The following is a 25,318-nucleotide window of genomic DNA, read 5'->3' as shown; positions in this document are numbered from 1 at the left end:
GAAAAAAATAGAAAAAGAATGTCCATTCAAAGCAATAGCTGCAGACAGTAGCAACAGAGATGGCTAAACAACCTAAATATATTCACTGCTACAAGTTTATCCAGTGAAATACATGGAGAATGCCGTTTGCTACAGCATGGCTTTATTTTCCCTGGAACTACTTGCAGTCAAACAGCACACACAATCACTGGTGGAAGTGCCAGGGCATGAAAAAATGGTGACAGAGAGGTTCATTGAGACTCATTCTTCTTCCCCTTAGGTTACCTGAAGGTTTCTCACCTGCAAAGCTCCCTATCAGTTCTGAGCTCATTCCAGTGAGGGTACTGATGTCTTCCTCACTGGCTTGCCAGTTTCTTCCTCATTGTGCTCCACACGGACTAAGGAACTTTGTGTTTTGACAGTTTGGGGGCTTAAACATTGCCTGCCATTTCTTCTTATAGTCACCTTGACTAATATAATTGATGCTTATTAGCTTTTCTGCAGTTACCTTGCAGCAAGCTCTGCAGCCCGGCTGAAAACTAGTGTTCTCTCTTGAAACTTGACAAAATTACTTACCAGACCTGAATTTACCATCTGTTGCTATCTACAGTCTTTTCCAGGACTTGCTTCTGTTATGATGTCTGTAAGAGCACAGTTGTACTGAGAAACTGGTAGAGTACTTATTAAGAAAGTGGTGAATAGATCAGTGATGCTGTCATTACCAATAATCTCCTTTAATCTTTCACTTATTTAAAATGTTGACATCCCTGAAGGAATGATATGACTCAAGACCTGACAGCACTACCACTCAAGACCAGTCAATGCCACGTGAATACTCCCCTCACCCCACTCAGGGCAGCAAACCAGCAGGACTGGATTCCAAGCTGGAAACTCCAGAGCAGAGATTTCTCAAAGTAAAGCTGTTGTTCTTAACATCTTCAAGACCACACAGATAAGTGGGGAAATGGTGTAAGAGCTACAAAACAAATGATAATACTGTGCAGGAGGAATACTTTTATTACATTAATTTAAAAATTATTTTTGACTCATTAAAGATTAACAGGGTGGTTGAAGTCCTTCTGTCACCATAATAAGGCTCCAACTTCAAAAAACGAAGGAATTCAGTACAGTCTGTCTAGTGGGTGTATTCTTGGTTTAGGATTTTTCACTCCATGTAATTTACTGCATGTAATCTGCCATGAGGATGTAAATATATGGTATCTCTGTGAAAAATGAAAATATTTATTCACGTATCTTTACCTTAGGCACCTAAAGTGAAATAGCTCATGTAATATGAATGACTGGTATCCCTCAGTAGGAGAACTCAATCTCTACTCCTTGACTGCAGAAAGGCAGAGAGAGTTTAGACTCACAAATTGGACACTTGTCTCAGTGGTAGTAAAAATAACCCCCACTGTTACTCACTCCTCCATGTTTCCAACTAGCATTTCTGCTCTAGTGCAATTGAGACCTTTGTGCCATTTATATCATAGAATCACACTTTCCTCCACATATCTTGTAACCTAGCTAATGCTTTTTAGCATTCCTGCTTTTCAGGTGAGCTTTTTTGCCTATTACCTCAGTTACAGCCTAATATATATATAAGGCTCTAATATATATATGTTATATATATTATGTGGGTATATATATACATACATATATATGTTTTATACACATATTAAAAACCCAATACAGTTCTTGGCATTTATTCTTACAATTATTTTATAGAATGTCTTCTTTCAAGAAAAAAACAAGTATCTTTGAAACCATTTCTGAAATTATTACATAAAAGTAGGTTAAACCGATATTGATTTTTTTTTACTCAAGTATTTTTATGTGTCTAGAGCTAAACCTGGAATTTCGACTCCCTCTGCAGTCAGTCAAGAGAAATGCATCTCTCAGTAGTGTATTTAAATGAGTTACGTTCTCTGCTTTGGCTGTCGAGGGAATCTACATAGATAAGTTAATGTTTAAATATCCACAGTTAAGTTAGATAAATCTAATCCATAGAAACTCAGTGAAAGAACAACTTGATTACAACTTGATTATTTCAAACGTCTGTGAGGCAGCATGATTACGAAAAGTGTTCTCAGATCTATGCTAATCTCTGTTGAACACTGATTGTTTTTCAAAAGCCTTTGGGTTTCTTTCTCAGTAGGGGAGCCAAAAATTAAAAGTAATCATTGAAAAATCATGCTATTTGCTAGAAAATCTCCTTAATAAATAGCAAAAATTGAAAAAGTTTGAACTGAAATGATACATTTCTTTTAAATTTACTGTCAAAAGTTTTCAGTCAGTTTTGACTTGCTCTCATTCAGGGTTTAAGGTACTTTAGGCACACAAAGCCCGACCAGAACTCACAGAGTTACTTCAAAGAAAATGGGCATTTGCCATTTTTCTCATGCAAAAAAAAAGCTACAGAGATAACAAATGATGGGTTTGTTTGCTGAGTGCTCTTTGGTAACCCTTGCTTATCTGAGAAAAAGCAGCTGAAGATTATACAGGAGTAGGTGAGGTGAAGGTAGCTGGATAGTTTATTTTTTGTTGTATTGTAACTTAGGCAGACACCGATTTTATCAGTGGAGGATTCTATTCTCTTTGGAGTCTACAAGATCATGGAGCTCCAGTAGGAGACTTTAGGTCTTTATAATGACCATTTCACACAAGGCAAACCAACACTAAAAATAAATACAGCTAGTCAGGTGCTTCACGGCCTGCAGCCGGGCTGGTTTGGCTACTTCCAATGCCTTCATGACACGAAGGCTGCAGGCAGTTGTCCCAAGGCCAAATGACAAAGGTGCTAATGGCAGTGCCTGCCTTAGCTCACTGCTGCTCCTTGGTCAGTGCCTGGAGCTATCATCCGAGTGCCTACCTCAGCCCTAACCTAAACCTGACTGTGTCTGGCAGGGGTGAACTCTGTGGCATTGCTGTCCCCAGAGGGACAAATGTGACAAATACAGTGTAATCAGTACTGCAGCACATCAACTTTGTGGGAGGCCAGGAGGTTGGGTATATGTGGTGGCCAGCACAGATCTGGGCATTTTCTCATCAGTCTGATCCCTCTTAAACATCTGCTGCTGCTCCCCAGATCCCACTGGATCCAGCTCCCCAGGGAGGACAAAGCATTACTCAGAGCTTGCCAATCTGGCAGCTCTACGTCAGGGTCACAGGAAAGAGGGAAGGGAGATAGACACCTCTGCGCCTGAGTCACCCTTTTTTGCCCAGCCCTCACCTTTCATGATAAAAGCCCTGCAGCCACAAACGCCTGGGTCACACACCTTCACAATGTGGTCCTACTTTGGCATACATGCTCTTCTTACAGTGACTATTACCCTGAGTCCAGTGACTGCTGCAGTGTGGAGTGAAAAAGATGCCACCGAAGAGGACATCTATCCCCCTCTGTGGAACCTCGTCCCTGGAAACCTCTTGAATTTCTTAGTAAAGGACAATAAAATCGTCATCAATGCCTGGAACTACCAAGAACGACTGGGACTGTACAAGAGCTTGCTAAACTCTTCAGCCAAATATTTTACTGCCTTTGGATACCAAAATTTCGGCAATATTCTCTGGGGATTACCACTGCAGCATGGGTGGCAATTTCGTACAGGTATGAGATATGCCCTTAAGCTGCTGGAACAGCAAAGTATTTACCAGACCTACTTTGGGCCATTCTTTCCAAGGTTTCTGCCTTGCAAGTCCAGTACGGCCTCAGATGGTGTAAATTTTGACAAACTGAGCTAAACTGCCAATTTGAACAAGAAATCCTAAATGAAGGGAACACCCTTCTCTTGTTGAGCAATAGCTATTAAACACTATTAAATGTGTATTGCTAACATAGTATTGGTCAGAATTCAGAAGATGTGTGGTTTAGATGGAGAATATTCCAGTTATCTGAAAATCCCAGTTGCCTCAATTTATAGTAGACATATTTCAGGTCCTGGATTCTGCAGTGCTGTTCTTAAATTGATAACTAATAGGCTTTTTTGTTGTTGTTGTTAATGTTATGATCTTCTGTTGGTGGCTTGAGTTTCATTTCTAATACACACAGTGAAAAGTCCTCCTCTGCCTGAGAACTACTTCAGAAGTAACCTCATTATTTTCTAAACACGTTTTTTTTACAAAAACGAGCGTTTGTTCTGCTTGTTGGGGGGAGGTGAGGTATTGGCTCATCCCCCAAAGCTGTTTGTCATCTGAGCAGCCATTCTTGTTTGCTTGTTGGCCTTGCCAAGGAAGGAGGCACAGAAACACATGTGAAAGGTCCCTTGAGGCTAAGAATGCATTATTTTATCAAGAACTTCATGAGAGAACATGTTCTTCCACAAGCTGCTTCACATGCAGGAAGCAGGGAAGCTTCCTTTCAAAGCCAGAGTTGACTTGCCTTGCTCTAACAACTAGGAGATGTGGAAAGAAAGGTAGAAGAGTCAATGATGTTTTCAGGAACTTGTGCCTGGTGGTAACAAGGCATAAGCAAATGCAGCTGTCTGACTGTTGTTTTCTATAGTAGCTGTAATGTATAGCTTCACAAGGTGGTGGTTTAGCAGAAACTGTATGTTCGGAAGAAGACAGAGGTGCTGCAGCTGCTGGTGAAGGAAGGCTGCCAGCATTTAGTCACACCTAACAGGAAATTAATTGCAAAGTCAAAATGAGGAAAAAGAGGTAGAGTAAGCAAAATCCTAGCAGGCAACTAGCTGCCAAACAGCAGCAAGAATTTGACTGGAGTTCAGGCAAGCTGTTTCCTCTTTCACCTCTTTATGTACAGGAAAAGAAAGAGAAGATAATGAGAATGGCTGGTGCAGCAGGAAAGTTGACCCAATGTGTGGCAAAGATGACAAAGCAGAAGCTACACTTGAGTGGTGACCTGCTGGAAAGGACCTAGTTGTGTAGTGTGGCTTCCTCCACAAAGGGAAGGTGTCTGATTGCAGTGAGAGTTGCCAAATAGAGGTGAGGGACATGGTAGGCGAAAGAAAGATTTACACCCGGTTGCACAGACAGGTGACGACCTACTGTCACCCGCCAAAGGGCCATAGGGCTGTTCCTTAGACAAGGAGATACATTTTTGAAATTACATGATCAGAAGGTTAAAAAAAATAGTAGAAGATGAAATATCACATGGCTGGAAAGAGTTTTACAGTAAAAAAATGTGATAAGTAGAAGGATAAATGGATAAGGGGAAAGAAAGAATTTTGGTACATACAGTAGTGAGGTTATTAACTGGCTAAACCTAATCCTAATCCTAGGCAGCTGGGCTATATTAGTAAGGAATGACTGAAGCATTTGTATATTGGCATAATAAGCTTGTGTAAACAAAAGCAGGGTTTAAGTTCGGGGTGCAAAACAGCAGATCCTTGAAAACACTACAAAAATTGTTGAATTAACAGTTCTGTCTGGTCATGAAAGTTATGTTGCTGAGAAAATATTTTTACGGGTATAACTCTATATAAACCATCAAGAGCAAGTGATGCTGCTACTTAGTAAGAGTGGCAGAAAGATACGCAATAATCTATTCATGGACATTAAATTAAATCAGTAATTTGGCTAAATTTTCAGTAGAGACAATCATGTTGAGACAGCACAGTTGATAGGAATGAGATTTTGGAGATAGAAATTGTCACCTGGGAGACAGAGTTAACCTGAAAGTCCTGCGTACACAGAGTAAAGAAGCCAAATAGCCTCTACCCCCACTTGGAATAATTGACATACAGAATACAAATCCAGGAGCACTGGATTTAAGAACTTTAAAAAGATTCAGGTGGTATTGTATGTCGGAAGAGTAGGAAAACAAAGTAGTGTAGACATTCCTGAAATCATCATGTGCATGTTTAAAGAATGTAATGAGGTTTACTTCTAAACTGACAGAAATGAGGCTGCCATTATTTAGCTGACTCACCAGAGAGTAAGTGCTCTGCAGGCTTCTGGAATAGTCCAAGCATTGGACCTGACCGTGGTAATTTCATGTCATACACTTAAAGCAGACTTCCTGACTCACTACATGACTGCTTACCACACAATGTACATGTACATGATGATTTCAGGAATTAGGTTGTTTCTCTGTGTCATGTGCTTAAAGTGAAATATGCTCTACATGTCATGAAGAATTGTGGAATGTCTTGCACGTTTGCTACAGCACAGGTGCTTGAAAACCTTCCTAATCAGGCACAACGTTTGCATGCTTAGCTTCACACTAAGGCCATGTTTGTGTGCATCATTAAACTGGAGGGATTCCATATCACACAACCCAATTATGTGAGACGATTACTAGTGCATTTAATTTGTGCTCTTCCATTCATTAAGCAGCTCTCCTACACTAGCAGCCCTGCATCTATGGAAAAAGCAACATCAGCTATGCATGTGTTTATGTCTGTATGCACATGTATATTTATATCTCCAAAGAAATATCACTGTGATGTCCTACTTTCAGACAGTTCCATAAATTCTCAGAGTACATTTACACTGAGGAATAAATTGAACTCTAAAAACACAACCAAATTACTATGCACTGCATGAAGTATTGACTGAGAAACGCAACTACTCTAGGAACAGTAATTTATGAAGCAAAATTGTTCTGTGTCTCTGAGCAAAACTCTGCATTCTTCTGTATATTCTTTTTTCATCACAGTGGGATTTCTTTTGTGAAAAAGATTGAGAAGTATTTGGTGTGTTATTTCATTTAATTTAGGCAGATTAGCAGATCCTTCCAATGTGACTTCCTGTGGCTATGAAGATGGAGACCTCCTGTGTATATCTGTAAGAAGCTGGTGGTCCTGTAAGTATAAGCTGTTTCACTGTTCTTCTTCAAAATATGATCAGTGTCTGAGAAGGCAATTTAGAATCTTTCTTCCCCTTAGGCTTCTATATTATAAAATAATTTCAGTGCTACTTAATTCTCCATTAAAAGCTTGCAGCAAGCATGAGTAAATGAAAGTTAACTGACTTTGATAACTTATTTCAGGAAGGAAAAATTGTGAATTTGCAGCTTTAAAAAGAATTACACTGCAAAAATGCACGTAAAAATGTGTGAGAAACATTACAATGGGTATCTGTATTTGTAGACATTTGTAGAAATTAGAGTTTTAAATTACTTTGGAGCAGATTTATTCAGTTTAGATGTTAATACTTCAAATTAAAACTTAGCGTGAGAATGTCAAGCAGGAATCTTTGTGGTTCTTGCACCACCCTCAGTAATACAAATCTAACAGGACTTTTCTGTCTTCAGTTGCACTTCCACAACTTCACTGTGGTCAGGAGGCTACAGAGAATGAAATAAAGGGAGAATTTGTGATCATTATATCCAAATAACTTCATTATGTTCATTACACTGACATTTATCTAACAGCCTTTCAAGGGTTCAGTTAAAACTTAGTTAATACTTTGGTCTGGTGTACACAAGCTATAAGGCAATTTCTATTTGCTTTAATATTGGGTTTGAAGTTCTAAAAGGTTAAAATTCTGTTTGTTTTTTTTTCATTATTCCAGTAAGTAGAAACAAACTGAACACAGTGACAGGGAGAAAGAAGTATAAAAATCTGAATTTCCAATGACAATGCCCTAGACATTTTCAGTGTTTTCCTCCATACCTCTGAAAACACACACCCTGATAATTCAGTCTTCCCCACAAATGAAACATCAGAAGAAACCTGGATACTTTTGATAATTCAAGCCTTTCATATGTCTTGCATGTCTGATGCAAGTTTGATTAACTTGATCCCTGTTGAACTGGAGGGATCAAATTAATGCATGAGAAAAACATGAATTTCATTTGTAAAAATATATATCACAGGTGTAATGGAAGAATGTGTCTATCCATTACACCCAAGCAAATTTGCACTGCAGGAAGCAGTGTCGTCTCAGTGATGGTGATATCAAAATTGGAACCACCTTTGCACTAGGCTGTGCAGAGAAAAGGCGAAGTGACAAACTGTACTGAAGGAACAGCTGTGAGCTAACTCAGCTATATTTGCTGTTGGCATCACTCCTGGTAGATGTGGCAGAACATCTTATCCTCCTGGGACATAAGGGTAGGTCCACTGTCAGGATCATGGGAGAAACAATAGTGTGTGAGACAAGATACTATAACCATGTTTTTACATAGAAAGAAAAAAAAAACAACACCCAGTTATGTCCACTTCTAGCTAAGAGGTTTGCCAAAGAGGAAAGGAAGGAATCTGGAATGCCACATGCAGCTCAAGTATGTCCATTTATTATTGCACAGAGCAGCCCAGTGAATAAAGCTTGTAGCATCAGTAAAAATAACACTGATACTGCAGCGTTCTCTGTCTCAAGTGCAAGAACATGTGTAGCCTGTTTCCCTCTGGTACTTTTAGATCCAGGTCTATATGGAAACAGATTCCTCAAACGGATAATTAGATTTCCACAGAGTTCATCTTATAAGGGATTTCTTTTCTGAGCCTATGCAAAACCATAAACAACTGTTACATTTTCTCATATGATTAATGAAATCTAATTAATTTTCCTACAAAAATTGAAGAACATATCCCAGTCAGGCCAAATAAAATCTCCCAAGCAATGTTTTTGTTTCTATTTTTCAAAAGATGAACTAATACATTCTTAAAAAAACAGAAAAGAGAAAAATCCCCTTTTTTCTGATGTGAGTCAAAGTCAATAATTTTAGGGACTCTTTTTTTCTGAAACTGGAACTTTAACTCTTTTAGACAGTTTATCTTCTCTTCTAAAAGAAATTGAACTGACAGATAAAGTAGGGGGAAGAAAGACAAGACCAATGTATGGATTACAATCACTGCTTACATCCAAAGGAAAACTTCTGTTTGGTATTTTTTGTTTTTAAGGAGGTAAGAGGCCTTGCAAGCCCTCCAGTTTAAATATCCCTTTCCTTCCTAGGGAAGGGAAAGCTACACATTTTTTTTCCCTGTAGTACATTTTCCCTCTATAACTATGTCCCTCACTCCCCCAGCTTCCCTGCTGTCCTAAGTCACCCTTTCCACCAGACCTGCTGGCAGGCTTCAGCAAACAGCATTGTCTCTTCCCTGACACACAAGCACTTTGTTGTAGAGGCCCTTAGAATGAAGCATCTGCCTTTGAGCTAGAAATTAAATGTATGTATCTTCAAGTAAACAAAGCTGTAAGCACAGAGTAAATTAAATATGTAAATTTTAAATAAGACCAAAGCTGACTGTGATACTCACTCCAACTTCAGTTTTCTATCTCTGTGGGTAGCTAGCCCTAGGTGCTCCATGGGAAGGCATCCCACACAGTGACAAGTAACAAGGGCCATTATATAGCCCTGTGCAAGCAGGGAGCCTTCCTGGAATAGAAACCATTACCTTGCTTTCTTGGTGTTTGCATTTCTGATGTTCACTTACTTCTAAACACTGCATGTTTATTTGATACTGATTTTGCTGCCTCTACAAAACATAAACTCAACGTTGATTTACCCTACTGCAGTAGAAGCACACAAAATGTCTTTCAGACTGCACAGAAACCTCTCTCACTGTTTTGAGGGTGTAAGTGGTTTCAGCTGGCCTTCGGGGCAGCCGTCTCTGGCCTGAGTACTCATATGAAGCCAGGAGTTAGCTTAAACCAGAAACTCACATTTAATACACCCCTAGGTGTATGAGACACTCTCTGCTTGAGAACGTCAGTCCTTTTTGCCTGGTATAATATACAATGTAGTCCTCTCTTGCATTGTTTTCTGCCTGCCCTCTCAGTTACCCAAGCAGGCACAAATGTGTAATATATGCAAGCCCGCTTAAAGGAATGTAAGTACTTTCTGAGGTGAAATCAAGGTTTCGACACTTCTCATGAAAATAGTGAACAAGAAGCTCATGCAAGGCTATTAAAGGGCAGTATATAAATGAACGTTACAAAAAGTATCTAAATCAATGCAGACATCATCATTAGTGTATGTCAGTACATATGTCCTACTGCTGAGCACAGCTGTATCAGTGGCAATTTGAAACCGCTGCATTCAATATGGGAGAATGTTAATTTTTCTATGCAAGAATTTTCAGTTCCCATGAGGTTAACACCTTCTCCTTTCTAATTACTGTCACAGGTATGAATTACTACCTGGCTGTCATACCCTTTCTGGGGGCAGTGGAAGCTGGACTCTTTGGGCAGCTGCAGTATGAGATTGAAATATTGCCACCAGAGGAGCGAAGATCTGATTTCTGTTATAGTGTTGCTGACTGCCGGTCTCGCATTCCCAATCTTATGAATGCCTGGAAAGCCTATTTTGAAGTAAGCAATTTTACTTTGGTGTTTTGGGGTGGGCTTTTTTCATATTTTCTCGGAAATTATACCAGAATATTACCTTTAAAAACTATTGTTACTGTTATTTGTAAGATTCAAGGAGCTTAGTTTGCTTTCAGTAACAGCTTGCTATAAAAGTAACAAGCAGGAAAAAACAAAAAGCATAAGATAAAGTGAGTCAGACATAAGAAGGCCAGTTTTTTTACAAGTTATGGATTTTTTCCTTTCTTTCTTTAAGATAATTCTGTACTTTGGACTCTGTCCCAAGAGACTGTTTTGTTAACAGCTATATTTTTATTCCCCCTATAGTGCTTATATTAGCAATGCAAAATAAGCATGCAAGATAGAACATTACCTTTGAGAAATGGTCTTGCGTTGGTTTTATAGGGTTCATTTATTCTTTTGAATATTTAAAAAACATGAAAATGCTGAAACTTCATTCAGAAGGCCACATTTATGCAAGTAGGTATTTATGCAAGTAGGTATTCTCTTTCCTCCTCATACCCAAATTCATATTCCCAAATCCCAAAGATGACAATATTTCTTACTTTATTGATTCAATAACTATTTTTACAGACAGACTTCTATATTTGTCATTTTTGTTAATAGTCAAATAATTAATAATGATCATAAAATTAAAACCTTAAGTCCTTCTTGGCAGCTGTGAGTGAATGTAGAAGTTCTAGGAGCAAGATTTGCTTTTTCTTAAGATTAATTTTCCTAAGCAGTATGTTTCAGAAGTTGTTATAAAAGACCTGCTCCTCATATAGCCATAATGGTAGCCATCAAGGATTTTCTGAAAACCTTCAGAAAGTTGTGGCCAAAAGAACATAAACAGTTTTTCAAGGAATCCAGTACTTTAGCACGGAAACTTCGATGGCACTCAGATACAAAAGTACACTGAATTACTGTGACAAAGTACCTAAATTATGTGGATAAAACCCTCACTCTGTTGAAAGTTAAAGAATGGCAACTCCCATTGACTCGATCTTCATCTATATTAATCACTTTTCTGTCCCTATGTCAGACATTGTAGTTGTTTACAAACCAGCACAATCTAACTACTCAAAAGCAATTTCCTTTAGCTTGCAAGCTTACTATTTCATGAGGCATGTGTGTAAGTCTAAAAAATTAATCGGGTTTAAACCACCCCTATGTTTCTCTGCCTTTTTTTGTCTCTGCAGTATCTGTTATCTACAGAACACAAAGCCAAGAGCCCTGCAACCTTCTCCTCCTTCAAACTGGATGATGCCCTCTGTCTCATGTGGAGGGCACATGTTGCCTCCATTGCTTATGCACGGCCCAAGTTCCGCGACAGGTATGGGGATGAGACGGGTGGCCAATGGGGATCTTCCTACCTGCATGACCCTTGAGAAGGATAATACCCCAACAAAGTCCATATGAGTTTTCTTGCTTTAGGCCTCTGCTCTTTAGGCTCTGCTGTCCCTTCTGTTCTCTTGGAGCATGAAATAATCAGTGAGAGATGGCTGCTAAGGCTGTGATGGGTGGGCAGGCTGTGGGCTTAAAATGAGATGCTGATTCTTCTCTGGGAGCCAGGGCCCAAGTCAGGATCTGTATTTTGTTTGGGCAGAGGCAGCGATGCCAGGATAAATTAGGTGCTCTGCAGGGCATGTCAATTATCTGTTACATTTTTATTTTTATCTCTTTCAGCTTAAAATACCTCTCTGATCCAGAAGCAAATTTTGGTGAAGACTGGGCTAATGCTGTAGATTTCATTGCAGCCACATACTTCTCTACAGATTTATTGACCACAAACGACTTCCAGGTTTTCCTGCCCCAGAGGATGCTTGCTGTAGGGGATGTCATCCCATTCATTAGTGACTTCAGTCCACAGCAAAATAGAGTCCTGCTTTCACTGAGCACTCTTCACAAAACAAATAAAATAACAGGTACAAACCCAATCTACAGATGTTTGTACTCCACAGATATCTAATAACTTGTTCTCTCTTTCTATACCTTTCTCCATACAAACACAGGTTTTTTAATATAAAATAGTATAAACACTTCCTAGAGACTAACAGTAAATCAGTGCAGATAAAAATACAACCGTAAGTAAACAACGCACCAGAAAGCAAATGCAATACTGACGGTATGCGGTGAGTATTTCACACGAGAAAAATGCATCGTTTGTTGGCACAGATGATCTTAGTTTTTTTTCTCCAGTTTTTACAGGAACTTTAAAGCACAAATACTAGTTTGCATTTCACCAGGTAATCTGAAACCATTAAAGCTGTAAATGAAGTTATTAGATCAGTTGGGGTCGCTAAAAAAGAAATGGGCAGAAGATCACGAACAGCAGTTTGTGTGTCCACAAATGTACTTGTTTTGTCTTTTGGTTTTGTATCAGTGTTTGGTTTAACAGAGAATATTGTCCCAGCAAAACTGCATCTTTAGACAAGGCCTGCTTCGTTACAAAATAAGTTGTGCACCGCCATCCAGCGGTGAGACTCAGAATTGCAGTCTTCTCAGGTTTCAGTTCATTCATATGTATTGCTCCGTTGGATGTTTCTGTTTGTCATTTGCGGAGGAAAGTTATTTTGAATCTTTAAACGAAAATACAATATAAAAATACACTGAAAAAATAGTTAATTCGTTTCCAGAACTATGGTGTTGGTTGTTTTATTTGGGTTTTGGTGTTTTTTTTTCTGTGATCCTCTTCTGCCCTTACTTACATTTCAGTGAAAATTCTCTCACTTATTGTAGCTGAAAAGCCATATAATGAAGCTATTCAGTGTTACAAAAAAGCATGCTCACATCACAGAGTGCTACCCTCCCACCTTCCACAGCAAAGGGTCTCAGTACCTCTTAGGACAGGACCCTGTCCAACCCAGTGTGAGATCTGCTTTCTTAATTCAGAGTTTGATTGTCCTTTATTTTCCTTTTGCTGCTTCTCCTAGTCCAGCTAGAACCTGTACTGAGATAGGGCTGCACTGTGTTTAAAGTTTCCTGACCCATGGACAGCAAAAAGCTTTAAATTTTATGCTTTTCTGTCACTGATGTGTGAAAGCAGAACAGCAGGTGCCTTGCTATTCAAGACCTTTACTGCAGTCCCCACCTTTCCTGCAGTCCTCCTGCAGTCCTCCTAGGAAAGAGGACTGTTTTCTGCCTTCTCCTCTTCACTCCTCATGTCCCCAATGCAATACTGTGCAAATTCAGTTCTCCACTGCTGTCAGTTTCCTTCTAAAGCATGTTTTGCAGAAGAATAAAGTCCTCTTGGTTTTCTAATAAACTTTTTTTTTTTTTCTTTGTTTTTACCCTCAGATTTCCTCTGTGGGTCTTTTATTCCCCATAAAGATCAGCACTGAGAAGACTGGGAATCAGACAAACTGGTGCTAATGCTGGACTGGTTAGGCATACTTCCTAGACAGCCACTGCTTATTGCTCGTATGAAAGTATAAGGATCATTTGTTTCTTTAGCTTGAGGGCTTAGCTGGCAGAAAGTGCAAATTCTTGGTTGTTTTAGAGTAAAAACAAAGGTGTGCTTGACTATAACTACCAGGCTACTGCTTCATAAGCCTTGAAGCTATGCGCAGCTGCAGACCAAGACCTTAACATGCATATTCAACCATTTTGACTTGGAAGACTGGTGACAAGAGAACAAGCCCAGATGTTTCTCAGTACAAAGGATCCTGGGCTGAATAAATGGCATGTGTCTCCCTACGCATTTGTGGGCAATTATTACCCCATTGGCACACTCCTGTCTTTGTCTACATTTCACTGTCCACAGGAGAGTGATGGGTGTTTGTTGCTGGACAAATACCCACATCCACCACTCTCCTGGGCTTCATCCCTTGTGTACGTGAGCTGCAAGTGCTCCATGTTAATTTGACAATGTCTTCTCCTGTTTCTTTTCAAGGAGGTTTGCTGCTGAGTCTCTGGCGAAAGGCTATGTCTACTGAAGAAGGAAGAAAAATGGGCCAAAAGCTGATTGCAGACATGGCTGCAGGTCAGAAGTTTGACCTCTTGGGAATGTATAATGATTTGAAAAGAGCTGATTTGACAGCACCCAGTTTCTTGAGAAAAAGCAGTTCCAACATTGAGTGATTAAATCTTTTAGCAGATATGTGTCTGGTAATCCAGACTTGGTAATTTCTTACAGCAGGATTTCCTGAGTAGCCATGTGTGCATCTCTCATATTGAATCAATATTTTTATCCTTAATTTTCCTAATTAGCTTATTTGCTTAACACAATTCTTTATGAATAAAAGGCCTCACAGAAAATCTTACTTTATCGCTTTTCTTCACTTTATAAATAATGTATCATTATTGGATACAAAAGTAAATAAAGGCAAATTATACTCTGTTTCAGACTGGGTTTTTCTCTGTATACAGGAATCCCACCAGATATGTAATTACTGAAGTCCTTGATGGTCCAACAGGTGATCATCAGAAACTTTTCTTTGAAGTTCTAATCCAAAATCAATGCCTTGACTGTTTTCCACCAAAGTTATTATTTTGCAGACCAGCAGCAATCGAATTTGAAGCTTTCAGTCTTTTCATATTAAATACTGTAGTACAGACAGATTCCCTCAGTATGCTGTTTTGCAACTAGTGCATGCCTTGTGTGGTGCTGTGGAGCCAGTCCTGAAGTAAATGGGCTTATTCTCTGTCAGCTCTTGCATGATTCTGGTGTTTGATTCATTTCACTTACTTCAAGAAAACACTGATCTATCAATTTATTTGTTTATTTATTTTTGTGGTTGTGTAGTGTGTGTAGCCACAAGTTGCTTTTTCATTCCCCTGTGTCTAGCCCTTCTTGTTGCAGTGTGTCATACATTACATTTGATTACTAAAGAAGAGATGTATTCATACTGTTCACACTCCCAGCACCCGGCACACTCAGGTGCTGATCAAGTGCTGATCCTAGTCTTCTGCGCTGGGAATTAATAAGAATAACCTGGCATTCAGAGATTGTTGGGAAGTGAGACTGGGGTCCTGCAGGCAGGCAGAGGTTGAAGCTTTTTTAGGAAGTCTGCTGACTTGAATCCTCTATCCTCGTGAAAGTTTCCCCTAGAGAGCAAGCATGTTTGGAGCTCCCTTTCATTGGTGCACAGCTGGGGATGGCCACTGCCTGCTACATCCTATTAGACTACAGCCTACACTGCAGCATAGTTAAAAATAACACAAGCCTTAGATTTGTAAGTCAGAACAAGAGAAAGCATTGCTTTTCCACCATTTTAGACCTGCCCCACATTTTTGTTTGCACCTAGCATCTTAGTTGGTAACTGCCTTACACCTCTTGCTCAGGAGAAAGGCATGTGCCACTCACTCTTCTGCTGCAACAGAGTTCTGTTGCACTCACATACCACATTTCCTTTGTAGCCACTGTAGCAATAGCCTTTCTGACACATGTACAGCAGTCAGAAGTTTTCCACGGACTTCAGGGGTGGACTTTTCCCCCAGTGCCAGAGTGTCTGAGAGATGCTCTCACAGCTCCAGTAGCAGCCAAGCAAGGGCCCTTCCTTCCAGCAGGGCCCCTCTGGAAGGCACATTCTGAGGATGCCCTTCAGAGCCCAGATAGCAGGAGAAACACCAGCTCCCCAGGAGTCTCCACACTTCCTGAAGTATTAGCCAGATACCAAGTAACTGAAATAAAAGAAAATCAATTGTGTCTTTGCCTGCCACTTTCCCAGTTTGATTGGTCCTTTCTCCCCAAACTTGCACCATACTTGCACTGGAAATTAAGAAATAATTGCCAACACATTGAGCAGTTAAACACTGCTCTGTCCTTTATTGTCCCAGGACAAACATTTTAATTATTCACTGCCCCTTTATGGATAAACTCTTAATGTACCATCATTAGCTAACAATTTTCAAAGGAAATACATTAATGAGGTCTAAGAAAATGTGGGAGTTTTTACCTTAATTACCTGGTTCATAGATCAGAATAATTAGATTCCAACAGACTTTAGGTATAATGTAAAAGTAATCACCACAGCTGCCAGCTGTTAAAATATTAGGTTAGTTGTGTTCCAGAAAAGTTTGGAAAAAAATTGTTAGCTTTTCTGTGATTAATTTCACCTAAGGTGCACTTTTGAGAAAACGAAAAGAGCCATCAATACAAATAGGATTTGTATCCCCGCACTTGAAGGGATATTTGTAAAATGCATTCTTAAAAAGCAAATATTTCTTTATCTGAATTTATGATGACATTAGGAAATTCTTCAGTTTTTGAAAAAAACCCAACATCTTTCTTATTGAAACACAGAACACTTGTATATTTGAGACACTTTGTCCTAACCTAGCATGCCAATCAGCCAGGTAAAGGCTTTAGAAATCAGCCAGCAATTGCACTTTGGAGGCTGAGGCACGCATAGAGGTCGAGACAAAACAGAGGTGGTGGATTCTTACAAGTAGAATAAAACCAGGTATATTTAAACAGAACAGATGAATCCTAGGAAGAAAACATGGGTATCAGAAAAAACAGCAGAGAGAAAAGTATCAACAGAAGGCCGACTGGGGCAAGAGCAGCAGCAGCACGCCAAAGGCAGGCAAATCCCTCCAGCAGCTGGCAGTCTGCACTTAGAGCAGCGCAGTTTAGCAGTTCCAGAGAGAGCTGTAAATGGCTATCCTAGAAAATACAAAAACCCAACACAAGAGACAGAAACAGCTCATCAAAGATGTGTAGTACTGCAAAGCACAAGAACACTCCCAGCACATAGGTGCATCAAAATGAGGAGGGAGGAAAATAACAATAGAAAAAAGAATCCCATAACAGATAACAACAGACCAACCTGTCACTAATACATAATGTAGAAGCAAGAAATCGGTTTCCCTTTAAAGACTGTCAGTTCCCATGTGGTGTCAAGTTGTTGAAAGTTAACATGGCACAGGCACATCAAAGTGAAATAAGTTAGGAAAAGACCTGGACAGTCTTAGGAGAGGTGGGAATAGTGGCATATGCATTAGGTGAAGAGATAGCAAGAATAAACAGTGGCCTCTTATTGGGCACAGTGTGATAGATAAACATTTGTTTGACATGTATTTAAACAAAACAGCTTCTGGCATTTAAAGAAGAATGCAGGCAGAAGATTCTTCTTATCTTCCCAGGCACAAAAGCTAGATATATAAAAAATATGCATGTTGATCATCCAAACAGAAAATGCCATCTCACTAAGGGCTTAGGCACACATGGAGTGCTGTGGAAGCAGCTGCTCCTGAGCAGGCCTTCAGTGAGAACACAGTGGAAATACTTCTTAGCATTAAAAGAGATAAGCCTTTAAGCTAACAAGCCTGTGCAAAAGCGTATGCCAATCTTTTGCAAAGCAAATATCTCATTATTTAAATACACTTGTAGTCTCTTCAGGCATAGCAATCGTGGTCTATGTTCAGCTGAAAATGGCTTTCCCCTCTCAAATGCAGTCTTCTTGAGCCTTAATGTCTAAGCATGATAACCAGATTTCTCAAGGATCGTGATGACATTATAGCTTTGTCAAACATGTATTAACAAATAGTACAAAATCATTTTGGTCATCTATATGGCATAAGAGAACCTCAATACTTAGTAAGTCTTAAACATCAACCTTTAACTAGGATATTACTTGATGCCTCCTTCCTCCTCTCTGCTTTCTGCAGCAAGACTGGATGTTCTTTCCTCACAGCATGATCTCTCTTTCATGCCAAGAACCTAATGCAAATACTACTGTTTCTCTGCCCCTTAACGGCCAGGCTAGTTCTCATTTCTGTGACAGGATACGATGTTGGCACACATGCCTAAGGAAAAGATACCAGAGACACCTCTGCTACCAATATATTTACAAAGTTCATAAAATCTGCCACCTTTACACAGATGAATTAGAATCATGGAATCATAGAATCATAGAACCATAGAATCATAGAATAGTTAGGGCTGTAAAGGACCTTAAGATCATCTAGTTCCAATCCCCCTGCCATGGGCAGGGATACCTCACACTAAACCATGTTAGCCAAGGCTCTGTCCAACCTGGCCTTGAACACCACCAGGGATGGAGCATTCACAACTTCCCTGGGCAGCCCATTCCAGTGCCTCACCACCCGAACAAGAAAAAATTTCCTCCTTATATCCAATCTAAACTTCCCCTGTTTAAGTTTTAACCCATTACCCCTTGTCCTATCACTACAGTCCCTAATGAAGAGTCCATCCCCAGCATCCCTATAGGCTCCCTTCAGATACTGGAAGGCTGCTATGAGGTCTCCACGCAGCCTTCTCTTCTCCAGACTGAACAGCCCCAACTTTCTCAACCTATCTTCATATGGGAGGTGCTCCAGCCCCCTGATCATCCTTGTGGCCCTCCTCTGGACTTGTTCCAGCAGTTCCATGTCCTTTTTATGCTGAGGACACCAGAACTGCACACAATACTCCAGGTGAGGTCTCACGAGAGCAGAGTAGAGGGGCAGGATCACCTCCTTCGACCTGCTGGTCACGCTCCTTTTGATGCAGCCCAGGATACAGTTGGCTTTCTGGGCTGCAAGCGCACACTGAAGCCGGCTCATGTTCATTTTCTCATTGACCAGCACCCCAAGTCCTTCTCCGCAGGGCTGCTCTGAATCTCTTCTCTGCCTAACCTGTAGCTGTGTCTGGGATTGCTCTGACCCAGGTGTAGGACCTTGCACTTGTCATGGTTAAACTTCATGAGGTTGGCATCAGCCCACCTCACAAGCGTGTCAAGGTCCCTCTGGATGGCATTCCTTCCCTCCAGCGTATCAACCAAACCACACAGCTTGGTGTCATCGGCAAACTTGCTGAGGGTGCACTCAATCCCACTGTCCATGTCAGCAACGAAAATGTTAAACAAGACCGGTCCCAACACTGATCCCTGAGGGACATCACTTGTTACTGGTCTCCAGCTGGACATTGAGCCATTGGCCACAACTTTTTGCATGTGACCATCCAGCCAGTTCATTATCCACTCAGTGATCCATCCATCAAATTGATGTCTCTTCAATTTAGAGACAAGAATGTCGTGTGGGACAGTGTTCAATTATACTCATTGAACTCAAGGAAGCTGAATATACAAGACAGGATTGTTGCATATGACAACAGGATTGTTGCACATGTGACAGGATCTACTCTATCCATTCAGCTGGGATAGAGTTCATTTTCCTCCTATTAGCTGGTGGAGTCCTGTGTTTCGGCTTTAGTCTGAGAACAATGCTGGCAACACACCAGTATTTTGGTTGTTGCTAAGTAGCACTTACCCTGATCAAAGACTTTTCAAGCTCTCATACTCTGCCAGTGAGGAAGGGCACAGAGAGAAGAGAAGCTAGGAGGAAGCAGAGGCAGGATACCTGACCCAAACTAGCCATAGGGGTATTCCATACTAGAGCATTTCATGCCAAGTATATAAACGTGGGATTTACCTAAAAGGGATTGGATCACTGCTCAGGTCAGGCTGGGCATCGGTCAGCGGGTGGTGAGCAATTGTACTGTACATCATGTGAGGTTTTTGGAGGGGCGGGGTTTATTCCTTCCTCTGTATTTTGTTTCCTATTATTATTGTTGTTGATATTGAATTACTACATTCTACTTTTATTTCAATTATTAAATTGTTCTTAGCTCATGGACTTTTACCTTTCTTCTGATTCTCCTCTCCATCCCACTGTGCGGGGTAGAGGACTGAGCAAGTGGCTGCATAGTTGGACTTAAACCACAACAGCAGAGAAGAGAGATTGCCTTTTTGAAGCATTTTAAAGGGAAGACATTATAAAAATGGGTTATAAATCTTGGTCTTGTTCACAGACTGGATCCCATATACTTCAATAGAATGTTTGAAAGAAGCTTAAGATCTGTTGGGAAAGTAACTGTTGGAAAAGTAACTGTATCCCATACTATTTACACCCATCCTAACACCTAGATTAACTAATGAGCACCTTGTTTTTTCTAGGCTCTCTCAGCATCCCCTTGTATTTCAGATGCTCTAAGTTATCACTGCCCTTTGCTGGACTCACTCCAGTTTGTCCACATTTGTATTGGGGGTCCCAGAACTGGGTACAGTAGTGCAGATGTGGCCTTTTCAGTACTGAGCAGAGGGAAGGAGTAACATCCCTCAAGCCAATGGCACTGCTCTGCCAGTGCAGCCCAGAAGGCTTTCCTCTCCTTTCTAGATGCAGAAGTCAGGCTTCTGGCACTTCAGTGAAGGAAAATTGTGGTAGTAACCTATCATATTTTTCAGCCATCCAGCAAAGGACAAAGTAACATTCAGTAGACAAAAAAGGCAGTAAAATACACAACAAATTTGTTTTATTCAAATACCAGACTGCATTTGCTGGCTTAACAAACAAGGCTGTTTTCAGCTGCTATAAAGAGAAATACAGATTTTAGTGAAAAAAGCTTAAAATGCATTTCAAATAACCACAAGTTTTGTACACACCTGCAAGCCTCCATATTAACTACTGATATGCAAAACACTGTGTGCTACATATGCATGGAATCAAAGCACTCCGTGTGATATTTATAATACTTAAATTGTAACTGATTTTAATAAGGATGAACATTTATCTTGAATAAATTAATTTAAGACAATATTGAGAAATTCTAAATTAATTAGTAAAAATTATTCAGTAGAATTTTAATAGCCAAATCTGAAGATACTGTACTGTCTGCTTGAAAAGACTTTAAAGTATATTATGGCATTTTTGTGAGCATTTGCTTTTTAACTCCTCAGTAGGACTAAAAATGTGGTGTGTGTCTAGGCTTTCTAAATACTTTCTCCAACCCTCTGTCTGAGATTTCTGGGTATGCTAATCTGATCAAGCTGCTGTTGAGTCTGGAAACTTGGCACATCAACTGTGAATTTACACATCTGTTCTCAATAGTTTCCTCTGAGTCAAAGTATTGCCAGAGGGATATATACTTGCCCTAGATCTAGCAATTCTAGAAACACAGCACTCACTATGCATGCGCTGCCCAAATCTTGTTCTTATATGCTGTAAATGATGTCTATCAGACTGGCTCTGCCAGAATATGAGGCCTAAGTCCTGTGCCACCCAAGATGTTAAGCACATTCTACCTGTGCAGCTAGTGAGACTGCACACAGTGACCCCAGATAGGAATACAGCAGCTCTAATGTTAGCACAAATACTACTCTTTCAGCTCCAGATTCTGTCCTTCCTTCCTAGCTGCATTTTGAGCAAATTGCTGAACATAGCAGCAAAACAAACAGATCCAGTGTGATTCTAGATAATTTAAGCTGTGCAAGGGTTTATGGAGATGGCATTTGTAGGCTTTCTGAGTAACACTTCCCCCTGGTAGGAGTGGCATTGCTTTACAGAGTGAATTACTTGTTGGGTAACAGTACTACCTGTGCAATAAAGCATTGCTCATTTTCTGAAAGGTGGCAGAATTTGTCTGTTTCCAATTCTGAGCCTTAAACTGAAGCATATGAGACTTGCCAAAGAAATAGACATTCACCTTAGAAAGCCTTCGTTCCCCTTTTTACTGTTCCCTTCTCCAAAAAACAAAGGAAACAAGCAAGCAGCTGTTTCAATAAGGTGTGTTCATTTTGCATATGCCCTGCAGTCATTCAGAAAAATCCACTGGAATTTCAGGTACAATAAGAATGAAAGATTGGACTTGGCATCTTTATCTGAATTCATGAATAAATATGTACAGAGGAACTTTGTCCCTTCAAAAGGTTATGAGACATTATCTGGTTTGACTTCTTATTTAGGACAAGTAAGCAGTTTAGTTTCTCAGGGGATTATTATAGTTAAATTACAGCCTTGTATGCTCTTCATGAGACAAGAAGGACACTTTCATGAGCAGCTTTTTCTTACAGCTGAGGTTGTTCTTAATGTGTGAAGGACACAGCTTCCTATTTGTTTCCAGTTAATTTCAGAATTATTTTACTTCAGATGTCTCTGAAAACAACAACAAAAAAATACAGGGTGAAACAGGAAACCTTTACATTTTAATTTAAAAATCACACAGAGAATGCAAGTGAATGAGCTCTTTAGTCAACTGGCAGCTAGTTAGGGCTTGTCTGTGCTGTAAAATGGTTTGTCAGTACAATTATACCAGCATTCCCAAGACTACAGCAAAAATAAAGCTAATGTGTGACTTCATCACAGCTATGCCAGCAACTAAGTGCGTGAAACTCATGCCAGTAAATTTCTCTTTTACTAGTATAGCTTATGCAGTTTAGGGAAATATTTGACCTATACAGGGTGAAAGAACTCATTGAGTCAGTGCAAGCTGTAACTCACAGCAAAAAGTTTTTGTGGTGTTCCTCCCATGTCAGTATGCCCATGATGCCTGTGCGGTATTGCTCGTCTGGCAGACAGGGGAGAAGAAATAGTCCCCTCATGGAGGGAGGCTTCCAATGGGTGTGCCCTGGGGCTGGGATAAGGGATGGGGGCCTAGAGGGAAGTTAATTAATAACTTAATTAATATTTAATGGCAATATGCTAGCATGCTGAGACTTCACCAGTGGGCTCTGTTCCCAGCTCCGCCACATCACAAAAATGCATGTTTTAACCTGACCTCTAGGGGAATGGCAAGACCTGTGCATCTAGGAGGAACATCTAGATAATTATGGTAACCTGGTAGTCTTCCCTGCCCTTTGGGTCTCTGAACCTATAACTGCTTTGAGACAGGCTGCTTGAAGTCCTGCCTATGTCAAAGCTAAGAATCGAACCGCAGCTCCTAGAGTAGCACACTATTTATTTGCTCTCTTTTAGCTCCTCCTTTCCTCTGTAATCACCATTGATTGCACTCTGGGAAAAAAGCTTCAGTTTGCACTGTGTAAAGTGCAGACACCAAGCAGTAGAAAATTACCTAACAACGAAAATTAGCAAAGTAGGTGATGCTCCAAATCTGGATTGAAAACTACTTAAGAGGAGGGGGACTTTCAAAAGTGCTGAGAACATACAACTCCAGTTGTGGATTTGAGTTTCTTGCTCCAATATCTTCAAGGCTACAAACTTTGCCTCAGCCTTTCAGTCAGAGACAAGCAGAGCTATGAAAGAAATAGCCAGCTTAAAGGGTCACTGGTATGAAAGCTCCAGAGAAATGTCTTGGAAAAACAGTACAAAAGGGATAATGAAGATGAGATGGTGTTAGAAAGGTTGGTTTTCATTTGTTATCAAAGCTCTCTCTAGCTTTCAGTTATGCTAACACAACCAAAATTAAAATAGAAATAAAATGGTCACACCTCAATCTGTTTCATGTAATTACTTAAAAAAAAAAAAAGGTACACATTGAAAATAGAGAAAACTGCTTTGTCCAAACAAAACCAGCTCAGCTATTGAGTTCACGACAAGAGAAAACACAGCTGTGAAGGTTTTTTATTCCCTTCTGCATTTCTATCTCTTTTCTACTTTTTCTTTTTTTGCTCCTCTTTAATAAACTATCCAGGCTTAGTAAAGTGAGACTGTTCCTTTTCCAGTATTTGTGTGAAGTTCAAGTCCAGAAAGCAATGCCTTGAAACAGCCTGACACCAGTACTCATTTTCAGCTCTCCAGGTGGCTGGACCATGCTGTTTCTGCCTTTTTTCATCCATGAGGTTACAAGGAGCTATGAGCTCTGGAGGCAGAAGCTGCCTTCTCCAGTTTTGCTGTTGCTTTTTGTTGCTGTTGCTTCTGCTGCATGCCTCCATCTCACTTTTGTTTGCAGGGACATGTGCTGAGACATTATAGCAGCACCAGAGCTATTCCAGTTTGTTGCAATGAACCTTCTCTCACCCATTTTTCTCACACCCAAGAAAAAACACTGTTGACATCTTTTATGCCTTCTAAAAGACTGCAAAACTGAGGACATTCCTCATAAGAAAAAAAAAAATCCTCCCTCCTCAACAACTCTTGGCGATAAAAGGAAATAAACTTCAGTTGTTATAAAGAAAGCCACACCATTTAAATGCTTTCAGAGGGTTGGGTTGGTTTTTTTTCTTACTTTCTCTTGAATCTTTAATGAAAGGCTAAAATATGTTAATGGTGGTTGTTGCTATAGCAAACTCAGGCATCTGTAGTGAAGTCCCTGGTTTAATTGCTTGTTGCTCTGCAGTGATGAGGTTATGTTAACATCACTGACCCTTGGGCACATTTATTCTATCAAAATTAACATAGCAATGACCTGAGGCAATCTCTGTTCTTTATTTCTCCCTCCTGTTTAGGATGAGGACTAGCCACTACTAGTTTCATCCCAGACTGCTTTGGTGCTGATTGTGGAAAGATTTTTTGGGGGCACTGGTGAAACACGACAAATAATACTGATTTTCTCAACCTGGCTGTTGAAGTTTATTGTATTTCATTAAAACTTTCTTTTCCCCTAATGACTCTATTTAAAAGTAATTTGGATCAACAGTTTTAATTTTTATAGGTCATACGTATCAAATAATTAAGAGTGGATATTCATAAATAGCATAGATGTCTGGAGGAAGCAAGAGACCATGGGTGGGAAATGGTTTACTGGTGAATTCTTGAGGTATAACTAACATGATCAGATGTTAGGCATTTAGCACAGGTGCAAGACACAACACATTTTTGTTCATTGTTTGCCTGCAAGTAAGCCTAAAAGAACTGATTTGGTTATTTTTTAATAGTCTCTTTAGCCAGCTGTGGAGCATACATGCTCAAAACCCGATTATTTGAGTTCCATCCATCATTTTGCCTGGCTAGATAATTTATATGAGTTTTGCCCACACTAAAGGTGCCCACATCAAATACATATATTTACAAAATTCTCACAAGTGCAAGTGTGGTAGCTTGATAGAAATTTAAAGTGCTAGATAAAAGCCATAATGGAAGATTTCTGATGGTCAGGGGGAGACTAGCAGGCTGGAGGAGCTATGTGCTCCTTGGCTAGCTAACGATTTCAGAGGGTAGATACTTCTGTCATGCACCAAGGGTGATAATTTATGGGACTGCTTCATAATCCAAAGCAGATAGTGATCTGCCTCAAGGCAGCAAAGGTACTTTCTTTCATTTTTTGATAGAGCCCTTAAAGAAAACAAATATAGTGAAACCTTGCCTCTATTGATAGGGAGTTTAAAGGGCAGGTGGATAAAGACTTAAAGAAGCTGATGCCATAACAGTAAGTAGTATAATTAGATGCTGATCCCTTAGGCTGGCATAGCTTTTTGAAACTGTGCTTTTCCCTGAATGCCTATAGTCAAAA

The 25,318-nt window shown here is 40.0% G+C and overlaps 2 protein-coding genes across 2 annotated transcripts in view; one reads left to right on the top strand and one right to left on the bottom strand.

Moving 5' to 3' along the window:
• Window positions 1-3,204: 3,204 nt before the first annotated feature.
• Window positions 3,205-14,453, top strand: CUNH6orf58 (chromosome unknown C6orf58 homolog). Its single transcript, XM_061378268.1, has 6 exons — window positions 3,205-3,586; window positions 6,656-6,742; window positions 10,010-10,194; window positions 11,391-11,524; window positions 11,878-12,116; window positions 14,084-14,453. The coding sequence occupies exons 1-6, from the start codon at window positions 3,217-3,219 to the stop codon at window positions 14,269-14,271; spliced, it is 1,203 nt and encodes a 400-aa protein (XP_061234252.1). The 5' UTR covers window positions 3,205-3,216; the 3' UTR covers window positions 14,272-14,453.
• A 6,970-nt stretch (window positions 14,454-21,423) lies between these two features.
• THEMIS (thymocyte selection associated) overlaps window positions 21,424-25,318 on the bottom strand; it is an 80,398-nt gene continuing 76,503 nt past the window's right edge. Inside the window, exon 7 of the mRNA XM_061378260.1 lies at window positions 21,424-22,065. Within this exon, the coding sequence (XP_061234244.1) occupies window positions 22,056-22,065 (10 nt within the window). The 3' untranslated portion in view covers window positions 21,424-22,055. The remainder of the gene's footprint in view (window positions 22,066-25,318) is intronic.

Source organism: Neopsephotus bourkii, unplaced genomic scaffold (genome assembly GCF_033783945.1).
Source record: "Neopsephotus bourkii isolate Nb327-2 ecotype Australia unplaced genomic scaffold, CSIRO-AGI_Nbou_v1 NB_1765, whole genome shotgun sequence".
Lineage (NCBI taxonomy): Eukaryota > Metazoa > Chordata > Aves > Psittaciformes > Psittacidae > Neopsephotus > Neopsephotus bourkii.
This window is presented reverse-complemented; position numbering and strand designations above follow the sequence as displayed.